This window comes from Filicampus tigris, chromosome 16, assembly GCF_054856515.1.
Source record: "Filicampus tigris isolate MCC_2025a chromosome 16, RoL_Ftig_1.0, whole genome shotgun sequence".
Lineage (NCBI taxonomy): Eukaryota > Metazoa > Chordata > Actinopteri > Syngnathiformes > Syngnathidae > Filicampus > Filicampus tigris.
The window spans coordinates 17,624,143-17,637,904 of record NC_141232.1 but is presented as its reverse complement, the minus strand read 5'-3'; the positions used below and the strand labels follow the sequence as shown (position 1 = coordinate 17,637,904).

Sequence of the window (13,762 nt, the reverse complement as noted above, 5' to 3'; positions counted from 1 at the left end):
CACCTGCGCCCCCTGGTGAGCTCCTCAATGGACCCACTCCAGTTCGCATACCAGCCTGGCATCAGTGTGGATGATGCCATCATCTACCTCCTCCACACTTCACTCTCCCACCTGGAGAAGGCGGGGAGCACTGTGAGGATCATGTTCTTTGATTTCTCCAGTGCTTTCAACACCATCCAGCCCACACTACTGGGAGACAAGCTGGAGCGGGCGGGGGTGGCGCACCACCTCACCACATGGATCCAGGACTACCTCACAAACCGGCCACAGTATGTGAGAACACAGGACTGTGTGTCTGACGTGCTCCTCTGCAGCACGGGGGCCCCACAGGGAACTGTCTTGGCTCCCTTCCTGTTCACCCTCTACACCTCGGACTTCAACTACAACACCCCTACCTGTCACCTGCAGAAGTTCTCTGACGACTCTGCGATTGTCGGCCTCATCACAGGCGGAGATGATCGGGAGTACAGAGAACTTACTCAGGGTTTTGTGGACTGGTGCCAGCAGAACCGCCTCCTGATCAATGCGGGGAAATCCAAAGAAATGGTGGTGGATTTCGGTAGGCGCCAGCACTCTGCACCTGCACCAGTGAATATCCGGGGAACAGATGTTGAGAGAGTCTCAACTTACAAGTACCTGGGTGTTCACCTGAACAATAAACTGGACTGGTGCGTCAACAACCTCTATAGGAAGAGTCAGAGCAGACTCTTCCTACTCAGGAGACTGAGGTCTTTTGGGGTTCAGGGGACACTCCTCAGGAACTTTTATGACTCGGTGGTTGCATCGGTCATCTTCCAGGGAGTGGTCACCTGGGCAGGCGGCGTCTCGGCCCGGGACAAGAAGCGGCTGGACAAACTGGTCAAGAGGGCCGGCTCTGTCCTGGGCTGCTCCCTGGACTCTGTGGACTCGGTGGGGGACAGGAGGATGTTGGCCAAGCTGTCATCAATGCTGGGCAACCCGGACCACCCCCTCCAGGGCACCCTAACAGCACTCCACAGCACCTTCAGTGACAGACTGTTACACCCTCGCTGTGCAAAGGAGAGATTCCGCCGTTCCTTCTTGCCTGCTGCTGTCAGACTCTTTAACAAGAACATTGTGTAGTCTCTACAAACTGGCGGTCATTAGTGCAATTGTGCAGTCCTGCACCTGAGCTCATATCGTGCAATACCCAATATTCCCCACTACATAATACCGTGCAATACTCAACATTCCCCACTACTGTTAGTCTAGTTTTATTTTTATCCAATGCTGTTCCTTACATTTCACTACAGCACTGCAGCACTGTCACTTAGAGTATTTTTTCCTCTGTACTATGTACAGGCCGAAATGAGTGTTCCTCATATTTTTTATGTAGATGTAGGTTGGTGTGTATACACGTGTATATACACATGTTACTGCGTATATCTACATAGGTTTGATTCTAAATGTTTGCCGTCAATGTTATACATTAATGGCCACATTAAGCCGCCGCCCCTGTGTGACCTATATCTTTGCTACTGTAACAACGAAAATTTCCCCACTGTGGGATCAATAAAGGCATTCTTATCTTATCTTATCTTATATATATATATATATATATATATATATATTTATATATTCATATTTACTTGATCTATATAATTTTGTAACACTATATTTTTAAACTTCCTTTTAAACACTGCAGTGATTCACAACTTGTCAAGTCATTTTCATAATTATTCCATAAATCAACACCTTTAACAGAGACACACATTTGCAACAGAGACTAATATTTGTTAGTTCTTATCTTGATTTTTTTAAAGTCACTTGTGCTCCTGAAGGTGTAACAACAACCCCCTATATATACTGATTGAGCTGATACAATTAAAAATAAGTTTGAAGTTGTTTAGGCGTGAGCTATTATTCCACTGCTTTTTACTGATGTTTTAAGGGTTTGCCTTGGTATCATATCAGCACCAGTATTGCGGTACTTTATGCAGGTATCGTATTGAAGTCAAAAGTATGTTATTGTGACAACACTACCATGTAATACAAAGTAATTCCAAGCAGGAGGATATTTCACTGACCGTTTGCTCTATAACTATGGGTATTAGAGGACTTCTCCATGCAGGACTGTAGTGGATTGATCTTGCCAATTTCAGGCCCTGTCCCGCAGTTCGAAGCACCCTCTAAAAGACAAGAAGCAAGCAAGACAGAAGAAATATGAATATATTTTTGGAGTGAAAATGAACAACAACCAGAACCACAAAATGTTCGGCTCATTTTTAAAATTCGGTTTGCATATCTGTACATATTTATATATTACTGTACTAATTTAACTCTACATTAAAATGGCCTCAAACCGCTCCATAGCACTGTCATCTCTCACCTCCTGCCTTGAAGAATTCAAGGCATGGATGAACAACAACTCCTTCCATTTAAACAGCAGTAAAACGGAAGCACTCCTTGTTGGTACTCCACATTAGATTCATTCCTCAGTCATACCTCAACTTGCCTTTGACAAGCCATTCCCCTCTCCTTCTCAGCAACAAACCTTGGAGTAAGGTTCTAACCCCATCTGACCTTCAAAGCCCATATAAAACACTTGTGCAAAACATTATTTTACAGCCTAAGCAATATATCAAGACTCTATCCTGCTCTATTCCTCCCAACAGCTTAACAATTGGCACATGCCAATTTCCTCAATGCTGGACGAACTCTGCATCGGGATACCTCTCAAGTCCACCCAGAAGCTACAATATATAACTTTTAATTATTAATATGATTTGAATCCTGTCATTTTGTTGCTTTTCCGACTATGTATGTTTGTGTTTACTTTTAACTAGTGTTGTTCCGATGCCATTTTTTGGCCCCAATACCGATTCCAATACCTAGCTGTGCGTACCGATACCAGACTTTTGAGAGAGAAAAAAAAAGATATATATGAGCATTTTTTTTCTTGTAATTCTAAAGAACTGCCTACTCACTTGGATGTAAAACCATTGCTATCATGGGTTGTTCAGACTTAAAACCCTTTGTGAAACAGGAAAAAATAAGAAATAATATACGCGAGGTATCTTTGAGAGAGATTGTGTCGGATTAATTATAAAAGCTATAGGACATTATTATAAAAGTTTGTTTTGAGTATTAGTGACCCATCGCAACAACTTTCGCTCCCAAATCCACTTTCAAAACCAAAAACAAGCAGTAGAAAAATCCAACAAGTTCAACTCCACAATCCAAAATTGAACAGGGTTTGTTGTTGCGGTCCATTCCCCTTGTTCATGCTCGCTGCCGCTGCCGCCGGAAGCTCTTGGTGCTTGTTCACATGTTTCGTCCTCAAATGTTTTATCAGGTTTGACGTATTCAACCTGGCCACTTTAGTTCCACCTCTTGCAACTTTCGCACCGCTAATTTTGCACTTAGCTGTTGTACTCGCTGGAGTTTCTATGTTGAAGTACAGTAGTTCCATATCGCCGCCGACATTATTTCTCCTGTACCTCACTGTTTTTTTTCTCTCAACATGAAAAAGCAGCCCCGCCATTGGTTAAGAGCGTCCGCTCTGGGCCAATAGCGACGGCTAATACTGAACAGTCACCACACACCAGTGTCGTGAATGACCAAGATACAAGGCACTGCATTCAATGTAAATAGAGCAGGGTTTGTTGTTCAATTCCCCTTGTTAATGCTCGCTGCCACCGCTGCCGCAAACTCTTGGTGCTCGTTCACATGTTTCGTTCTCAAATGTTGCATCAGGCTTACCGTATTGAACCTGGCCACTTTGGTTCCGCCCCTTGCAACTATCGCTCTAGCTGGAGTTTCTATGTTGAAGTAGTTAAATATAGCCGACATTATATCTCCTATACCCCACTGCCCCCCCCCCCCACACACACACACACACATACATGAAAAAGCAGCAGGGAGCAAGATACAAAGCGCTGCATTCAACATTCTTTACTAGTGCAGCATCGCGAAATGGCATCGGCACGCTATTTGTAAGTACTTGCAGATACCGATACCAGTGTTTTAATGTGGTACCGGTATCAGGAAGTATCCTGATCGCCATCGGCGAGTACTACCAAATAAAGCGCTGATGCCGGTTATCAATATTGGTATCATTCTTTGAAGGCAGCGGGTGCAGAAGGAAAGTATAAGAGGAGCCGTATCCATTGGTAGTGGTCTACTTATGTCTAGTTTGGTGAAAAAGTTCGCTATAAGGACACTTGTCCATTACATTGCCACATTGCAGGCAGTTGCTTGTGGGGACTTTGATGCTGTCAAGAGACTGCAATTAATTTGGGGGCATGTTGGCTGGATTGTTGTCCCATAGCAAAAATATGTTGCTTTCGTTTGACACAGTACATCGATCACTACTTTAATGGTGCAAAACCTCCCTCATGAAATGGATTGTGTCTGGATAAACCCGTCTGTGTGACCCGTCGAAGCTATTCGAGCCAGCATTAGCTTGCTAACTGCTAACAAAGACATCTTCCCGATGGGGGAATGATGTTGGCAAAGGTTTGTGTCCAGATGAACTCGTCTTTGTGACCTGTCGAAGCTATTCGAGCCAGCATTAGCTTGCTAACTGCTAACAAAGACATCTTCCCGATGGCTTCTGATTTAAAAACTAGTGATCCATCAATTGTTTGTGTCTAAGATGATCATACATTTACACGGGTTGACAGTCGTAACGGCCCTCCGAGTGAAATCAGAACTACGATGTGGCCCGCGACAAAAATGAGTTTGACACCCCTGAACTAGACTTAGTGTAAAGAGTTGTGATTTGAGTGAAAATGTGTGCAAGACAGACGAAAAATGTTCTATAATGTTTCATAAACGTATAAAACGTGTGTACCTACATAATTAACAGATTAGTGTTGAACGGCAATGCGAACTAAATCTTGAATGGGTATGTAAACAGGTAAGCATCATGTCTGCCTCGAATTTACAATCAAAGATTATCTTATGACCAACCGCACATAAAAAAGAAAACTGATATAAAATGATCAGAGAATATCCTTGTATGTTGTGATGGTGGTCACGTTAAAGATTTGAGAGCCGTTGTGCACGTCTTCTTTCAAACAACTTTTATTCAACTGTTTTTGCCTCCGGCTAATTGGAATCACTGCCGGTATCGCAAAATAAAATCTCTAACTGACCAATTAGAGCAACCATAAACAGCACATGTGTTAACCATTTTTAGAAATGAAACGGACTTAGCGACTATTTTGCTTCTGTTATCTCACTCACTCGACCACCTGTCCTCAGGCAGCATACATATGTGACCTCACACAGTCGGGAGTCGATAAGAATCACTGAATATATTTTATATGTACAAATGCTGCACTTTGCTTTATAACAAATGCACGTTCATGTCAATTTCCAGCCCATGTCTCATTCTCACCAGCACGAAGAGATATGAAAATAGGCTGTTTATTCAACACGTATTCTCTGTTTATATATATATTACTACAGATACTTCTCAAGTGATGACTTAAATATGAATAATTTTACATCCAAGTGAGTATGCAATTCTTCACAATTACAAGAAAAGTTGCGCTTATATTTAGATTTTTCAAAAGGCGCGGTATCGGTACAGTATCGGCATTGGCCAGTACTGCACAGCCATGTAGCACAATCGGTATCGGGGTCAAAAAGTGGTATCGCAACAACACTACTTTTAACTTTTGTAGTACTTTGAGATTATCCTGATGAAAAGTGTATTATAAAATAAATTTATTATTGTTATTATTAGGGATGCCATCTCGAGGGATTAGAACACCACAAGATTTCTCGTCCCTGCACAGCACGAGATCTATTTTCTTTTGACTGTGTTTTGGAGTCCGGGTGAATATAGCCGATGTCCTAAAAGGAGCTGTCACCGAATGGGAACTTCCGAGGCCAAATCGCGGAGTCGCTGTTGTGACCGACAACGCTCACAACACGGATGTGGCGATACGTGAGGCTGGCTTTGAGCCACACATTAAGTGCTTATCGTGCAGGCAATGAACCCAACGCTAGTACAGCTGGTCCAAAGTTGGCCGCGTATCATGTTTGTTTAGACGTGTCAAGCGTATAGTTTCTTTTTTTCACCGATGCTCAACAGCAGCAGCACTTTTGACGTCTAAATAAGAAAAGCTCGAGCTGCCCACGTACAAACTAATTATGGACGTAATCACCCGCTAGAACAACTCTTTGGACATAATGGCTCGCGATCTAGAGCAGCGGGGTGCCGTATCTGCAGCTCTGAGGAACCCAGAACTACGACGAATTGCAGAAATCTTGACACAGACCCAGTGACATTCCTCTTGTTGAAGATCGACTGAGAAACAAATTGAACTCTACAATACAATACAATTTTAGCGCATTTCATAACTGCTAGAGCTGTAACAAAGCACTTTAAAAACAATACAATAAACCAAAAAAAAACAATAAGAGGCAGTGATACATCTATTAATAAATATTAACAAATATATACAATATAAATAAAAATGTAAATAAACAAAGCCAATAAATTAACATAAAACACTATATACAATTGAGTTACTACCCCATGAGCACAGTTGGATTTTGTCAAAGTATTCAGTAAGAGGAAAGATCTCAGCTTTAGCTGTTATTGCAGCAATATTTGAGAGCATGTAACGAAAGTGACTCCTGTTTGCATTTGCACTTTAGAGCTAGATGATTAATTTTCTTGCAGTCTGTTCGATAAAAAACATTTTAAAAACTGAAAAAATTACATTAGGTATTTTTTTATATAGAAAATTTTGCAAAAATCTCATCCCGTCTCGTTCTCGCGGACTCAATCTCGTGAGACATCTCTTCTTGTGGGATTTTTGTTTCGTAAAGGTCTATACGTATTTGTGTAAAGGTGATAATGTCTTTGTGGGGGGTAATGTCTCTTATACGCAATATAAATAATGCCATGTGCAAAGTAGGTAGTGTGACTTGTAAACAAAATGATTTTTTTTAAATGTCAATGCAACACCAATAAAGAACTGCAAATAAATACTACCAAATGAAAGGTAGGCAATGTTTTCCATCTTTTTAACCCTTAGATGCATAAGTGGGTCAAAAATGACCCGGTGAGGTTGTTTTCTTTAAATATCTTCGTAATTAATTTTTTTTTAAGATTTCATGTTCCAGGTATTCCTCAAAAAACATGTTTTTGATATAATGCCATTCACATTTTTAACTTACCTTTTAAGAAATTACAGTTTTTGTATTACTACCCCAAGCTTCCATAAGTGGGTCAAAAATGACCCTCATGCATTTTCTATGGAATTCAATGGGAACCATTGATTTTTATCAACTTTTATCAACTTTGGCTGTCAGAAATTAATGAACTGTGAACCACACAGACTGTATCAAACGTTTCACCCTTCAGGAAGATCGTTTCACACAGCAAGAGCTGACATGTGACAAGTATTATCTTCATATAATATTGTGTGTGTCATGATTGTTGTTATTATTATTTATAAAAATTACCCTACTTTATAACTAGCTAACAAAGATCGCTAACAGTATATGCATTATGTTAACGTTAGCGTGTGTGCGTGTCATTCCTGATTGGTGTGTGAAAGAGTATGTTATTATTGTTTGTCAACATATTAGCCTACTTCATCACTAGTGTATATGTAAAAACGTTTTCTGGCCGTGCTGACAAAGCAGGTGGTGCTGATGTATCATAACTAGAGTTAGCCAACATTACTATATGCAGTGTGTGTGTGAGTATTTATTAATATAGCTACATATTGATCTATTGGACACATTACTTTTATGTTTCCTCATCCAATGTGTCATGGCTGCTAGATACAGAGCTTAGTCCTACAGATGCTAGATGATGGCGGCCAGTAACGGGGTTGGACTCTTTGAGTCTGAAATTTCTGATGACTATTGTCCAGGTGGAAGTGGAAGTGGAAATACAACTGAACAGAATCAATCTGATTCCGAAAATTTCTCTTATGTGTCCTCTGAAGAAGAAATGTCCAAATCATGTCCAACAGAATGAGTTGGAAGAGCTTTTACTGGAGCGAGTTACCTCCCAACCAGTGCAGACCACAGAGCCACAACACCCTCAGAAGTCAGTCAGGGCCTGCACAAGGGCTTAGCACCACTGCCTCACCAGAAGATGCATGGGAGTTCTTTATCACTGATGATATAATACAAGAGGTGATGAAGTGACCAAACTTGAATGGATGTAGAGTAGCAACAGCTAGAGGAAAAGAATGGAAATATGACCTTGGAAAAAAATGGAAAAAAGATGAATTTATGACCTTCATTGGATTGACCCTGCTTGCAGGAAGTGAGAAGAACTGGGATGTATCAGTCCGCGAGCTATTTGGGAGTTCTCTACATATCCCCATGTATAAGGCCTTTATGGCTTTTTGGAGATTTGCAGACATTCACCATACCTTGCGCTTGGATGATCAGAGGACCAGAGCCTTCTGACTGGTAACAGACCATATGGCAACATTCCGCAATGTATGGGACTTATTCCTGGTCAACTGCAAAAAGCGATTCATCCCCAGTGATTGTGTCACTGTGGATGGCCAGCTTGTGCCATTCAGGGGTAGGTGAAAGTTTCTACAGTACATGCCAAGCAAGCTGCCAAGTACGGCCTAAAGATCATCTGGGTTTATGATGCAATAGATGGTATAGTTTACACGGGGAGAGAACCACGGGAAGAAGTTCAGAAGAATCTGGGGGAAAACATCAGTTGTGTAGTAGATTTAGAAACGTAGGTTGCAACATCAAAAATGTTTAAAAGGGAAAAAAATGAAGATTTTTCAAACATGAAATCATTGTTGTGTGGTCCTAAATATAATACTAAATACTATACAAGTGATTTTTCTTAACCAAAATGACAAAAATGGCATAAAAACACATTGATTCTAATATGGGTCATTTTTGACCCACTTATGGAAGAGTATAGGGTCCAGTCACTCATGCATCTAAGGGTTAACAAACATTTTAAATATTGCCATGGCCCATGTGCTAAAATGGCAATGTAACACTGATGATTACAAACAGAAGGGGCTTGAACAGTGCAGTTCAAAAAGGAGCACATCTGTAGATGTGAATCTGACTCATGGCTGCTGTGACATGTGCTACGCACTACTAAGAAACACTAGCATGATTACCATTTCTGGTTTCAGGCAGGCTCTGAGGCATGTTACAATATTTCCTCCAGTGCTGAAATCCCGCTCGGATGGGGAGCAAGTGGCTGGTAAACAAAGGTACTTTTTGCCACTTTGCTCACAGTGGGAAAGTGTGCATGATGTTCTCTCCACCAATCTAGTGGATTTCCCTCACTACCCTGGACAGGGGACACCGAGTAGCTGCTCAGCTCTGCTTCTACTGCTTGCTGACATGACACAGTGGGTGCAGTTGAGGGGGCTGCCTCACTTCCTTTGAAAAAGCATCCAAATGATTTCTTTGGCTTCTTTGCCTCTGATGAAGATGCAGAAGGCTGAGAGTCGGTGACGGTGCTCCCTCCGGTATGTCCTGTGTGGTCTGACTCCATCTCCATTTTTGTTTTCTCCTGAATGGCAGAGACATGGTCTGCAGAAATGTATGATGCTTTGAATCTGGGATTAACAAAACATTGTTCCTACTGTTTCTAAAAGTTCTTCAGTGGTGAGATCTGAGAACATCTCATCAAGGTATGTCAGATTTGATGGCTTTAGTCAGCTCTACATCATCATCTTCCTCAGTCAACACTCGTGAATGGAGGATGTGTATGACAGGCTTCACGGATGAAATTGTCACATACTCTTCGCTCGACAGGGCGTCTGTGAATAACATCGGAGGAGCGAGAGCTTTGCTGACGGCCTCCAACACATCCAGGTCAGACCATTTTGGAACAATATGCCTTGATGCTCTGTCATCAGAGAGGACCTGTAACAATAATAATACATTTATACAGCGCTTTTCAACTTTTAGTCAATTACAGTAAAGACTAAAATCAGCATCTGAGTCCAGCCAGTAAAACACATAAAAAAATTAAGTACCAAGGATCATAGCTTACCTATGTGATGGCTTTCTTTTGCTCAAGAAGCCTTGCAGTCATCAGTTGCATTGATCCCCAACTGGTGGGGCATGATGTTTTGAGCTTGTGTTGTGGCAGGTTCAGCTCTTTCTGTGCCTTGCGCAACGCCTTCTTCTTCTTCCAGCTGTAGGAAAAGGAGCTGACGATCTTTTTGCAGATTTTTGTGGCCCGATCCAGAGCGGGTTGATTTTTCAGAACGTTTTCTGAAACAAACACGTTCACGTTAAAGCTATACTGCTGTAGCTCTTATGTGCTGATAAAACATAATTTAATATTTTAATATGGCCTACATTGTACAATGACACACACACAGAACATAGCACACACAGAAAAATAGTTGTAGCCATTTAAGTGTCATTTTATACCTACACTGTTGAATGATACTTTATGCTGATAAGACATCATTTAATGTTTTTTCTACATTGTAGTCATTGTCATAGTCATGGCACACACACACAGTTGTAGCTCTTATGTGCTAGTAACACAGTAGGTTATTTAATATTTTATATTAAGTCAGCTGAGTCACCACCAAAACATATCCCCATTAGATGTGCACACTTACCGATTGACAGGTGCAATCTGTGTCCAAAGGACTGCTCCCGAATCCACTGGTTGAGCTCTACAGCTTTGACAACGTTAGCACCAATATCAGTTGTGATGGCGACCAGGTTCTCTTCTTTGAGGTCCCATGGAGAGAGCATCAGTTTCAGGCCTTGTGCGATCATCAGGAAAATATGCCGCCTCGAGCACTCTGGTGCGCAGTTGCCAATTGTCGTTTATGTAATGCACAGTCAGGCTCATATTGGGCTCCATGGTGCGACTTGACCACAGGTCGGATGTGGCTGCAAAATGCTTGACATGTTTAATCTCGGCAGCGACCTTCTCCCTCTCAGTGTTGTACATACTGGGAAGCACAGTTTGTGAAAAATATTTTCGCGATGGTATGGTGTTCCTCTTATCGGCTACTTTCATGAGCCGTTTTAACCCTGTGCGCTCCACTGTAGCCATGGGAGCTATATATTTAGCTATGTGGTAGGCTATCGCGTTGGTTATTTCTATCCACCTCTTAGACGAGCTCTAGTATGGTGTCGGTCCTGTAAATGCCTCCGTTATGAGCTGCTGTCTGGGGATGGCAATTCTCAAACCTTGCTTTTCAATTTGAGCTTTACACACATCTTCAAACTCAACAGCATGGTTGTGCTGTAGGTGGTGAAAAAGGTTGGACGTGTTGCTTTGGGTGGTTAAGACGGTTTTCAAACAAACTTTGCATTTCGTGTTCTTGCTCGACATCATCTTTGTGGAACCCAAAATATTTCCAAACGACAGATGTCAAATTTCTTTTCGGGACAAACGCAACAGGATCAACTTTGGTTAACGTTAATTCGTCTTCAGTTGTGTCAGCCGCATTTTCTTATGAACTTTCAGCCATTTCCTTACAGTCTGTTTCCCTTCTTGTTCAGACTGGATGGGTGGAGTCATGTGACTACACACGCACCTCACCGGCCGTCTTAAAGAGGAATGAATATAGCCTACCAGCACACATAGTCAAAACAGACCAAAAATACTTTTTTCTTTTTTTTAAACACAGAATTTACCCCGGCCTACTATAGCTCAACCGCGACCCTAATGAGTACAAGTTGTACAAATCACGTGATCTGTTTTTGTTTGTCTGCAATGTTGGAGCTATAGATATTGGACGATACGCTTATTATATCAGGTGTAAAACTAAAAGACTAGGAGCAAATGAGGGAATCACATCCAGTGGAGAGAGGAGGGTTTATCGGGAAGTCGAATCTCAGATTCAGGAGGAGCAGAGTGGTTTTCGTCCTGGTCGTGAAATGGTGGACCAGTTCTACACCCTTGGCAGGGTCCTCAAGGATGCATCGGAGTTAGCCTGGCCAGTCTACATGTGTTTTGTGGCCTGCTTTTAAATTTGCCAATGGAACACGTTGCCCACATTTCATTTGGACAAAGCAACAGTGTCGAGGACATTTCATAACACATTAAATGTTTTGCATGCACGTATTACTCCTTTGTTTCACTGGCTAAAGAGTAGGGCTGAACGATTATGGAAAATAATCAAATGGCGATTTTTTTTTTCCCTAAAGACTGCGATTGCGTTATGAGTTGTGATTGTTTTTCCCCCCAAGGTCCTTTGTCTAATGTCTTTTTTTTTAACAATTAATCTTTATTACAATGAACTATCAGATCTGTTATGCATTATAGAATATTGCGGTAAAGGCAAAATGAAGCATTAATTGATATAAAAGACAGTTTATCCACTACAATTACAAGTATAAATGTATTAAATATTTTGATGTGCAGTTTGGTAAGATAACAATATAAGTCTTCCACACAGGTGTGGTGTAAACATAAGTACTATATATACTATACTGATAGTATACTATACTACAGTATATACTATACTATACTATACTGTAAAGGCACAAACTCAAGTGCAGATTACAACAATAATGTAAACAAATCAGTGGCTTGGCCACTTCATCACTTTGTTTTCAAGAAACATAATGTAAAGGTGGACTGCACTTCTTAATCACTCAACCTCTTACAGTGGGTGTACGGAAAGTATTCAGACGCCTTGAAATTTTTCACTTTCTGTCATTGCAGCCATTTGCCAAAATCAAAAAGGTTAATTTTATTTCTCATTAATGTACACACAGCACCCCATCTTGACATTAAAAACAGAAATGTAGACATTTTTGCAAATTTATTAAAAAAAGAAAAACTGAAATATCATGGTTGTAAGTATTCAGACCCTGTGCTCAGTATTGAGTAGAAGCACCCTTTTGAGCTAGTACTGCCATGAGTCTTCTTGGGAATGATGCAACAAGTTTTTCACACCTGGATTTGGGGATCCCTGCCATTCTTCCTTGCAGATCCTCTCCAGTTCTGTCAGGTTGGATGAGAACGTTGGTGGACAGCCATTTTAAGGTCTTTCCAGAGAGGCTCAATCGAGTTTAGGTCAGGGCTAACTCCACTCCTTTGTTAGTTTAACTGTGTGCTTCGGGTCATTGTCCTGTTGAAAGGTGAACTTTTGGCCCAGTCTGAGCTCCTGAGCACTCTGGAAGAGGTTTTCCTCCCTCCAAGATATCTCTGTACTTCGCCGCATTCATCGTTCCTTCAATTGCAACCAGTCGTCCTGTCCCTGCAGCTGAAACATGGTGGTGGATGCATCATGTTGTGGGGATGGTTTTCAGAGCCTCAGACTGGGCCAAAGGTTCACCTTTCAACAACAAAGGTTCACCTTTCAACAACGACAATGCCCCAAAGCACACAGCTAAAATAAGAAAGGAATGGCTACAGAACAACTCTGTGATCGTGCTTGACCGGCCCAGCCAGAGCCCTGACCTAAACCTGACTGAGCATCTCTGGAGAGACCTGAAAATGGCTGCCCACCACCGTTCACCATCCAACCTGACAGAACTGGAGAGGATCGGCAAAGAAGAATGAAAGGGAACCCCAAATACAGGTGTGAAAAAGTTGTTGCATCATTCCCAAAAAGAGTCATGGCAGTACTAGCTCAAAAGGGTGCTTCTACTCAATACTGAGGACAGGGTCTGAATACGTATGACTGTATGATATTTCAGTGTTTCTTTTTTAATAAATTTGCAAAAATTTCTACAATTCTGATTTTTTCTGTCAAGATGGGGTGTGCATTAATGAGAAATAAATTGAGCTTAGTTGATTTTGGCAAATGACTGCAATGACACAGAAAGTGAAAAATTTCAAGGG

The 13,762-nt window shown here is 41.5% G+C and overlaps 1 protein-coding gene and 1 long non-coding RNA gene across 2 annotated transcripts in view; both read right to left on the bottom strand.

Moving 5' to 3' along the window:
- Positions 1-13,762, bottom strand: part of clpp (caseinolytic mitochondrial matrix peptidase proteolytic subunit) — a 49,924-nt gene that overhangs the window by 30,849 nt on the left and 5,313 nt on the right. The window contains exon 2 of the mRNA XM_086055604.1: positions 2,046-2,147. Coding sequence (XP_085911730.1) covers positions 2,046-2,147 — 102 coding nt within the window. The remainder of the gene's footprint in view (positions 1-2,045; positions 2,148-13,762) is intronic.
- Positions 8,969-12,764, bottom strand: LOC147135047 (uncharacterized). The gene is made up of 3 exons (XR_015090158.1): positions 10,572-12,764; positions 9,989-10,212; positions 8,969-9,858 (listed from the first exon to the last, which is right to left on the bottom strand). It is a non-coding gene; the product is annotated as an uncharacterized LOC147135047 (long non-coding RNA).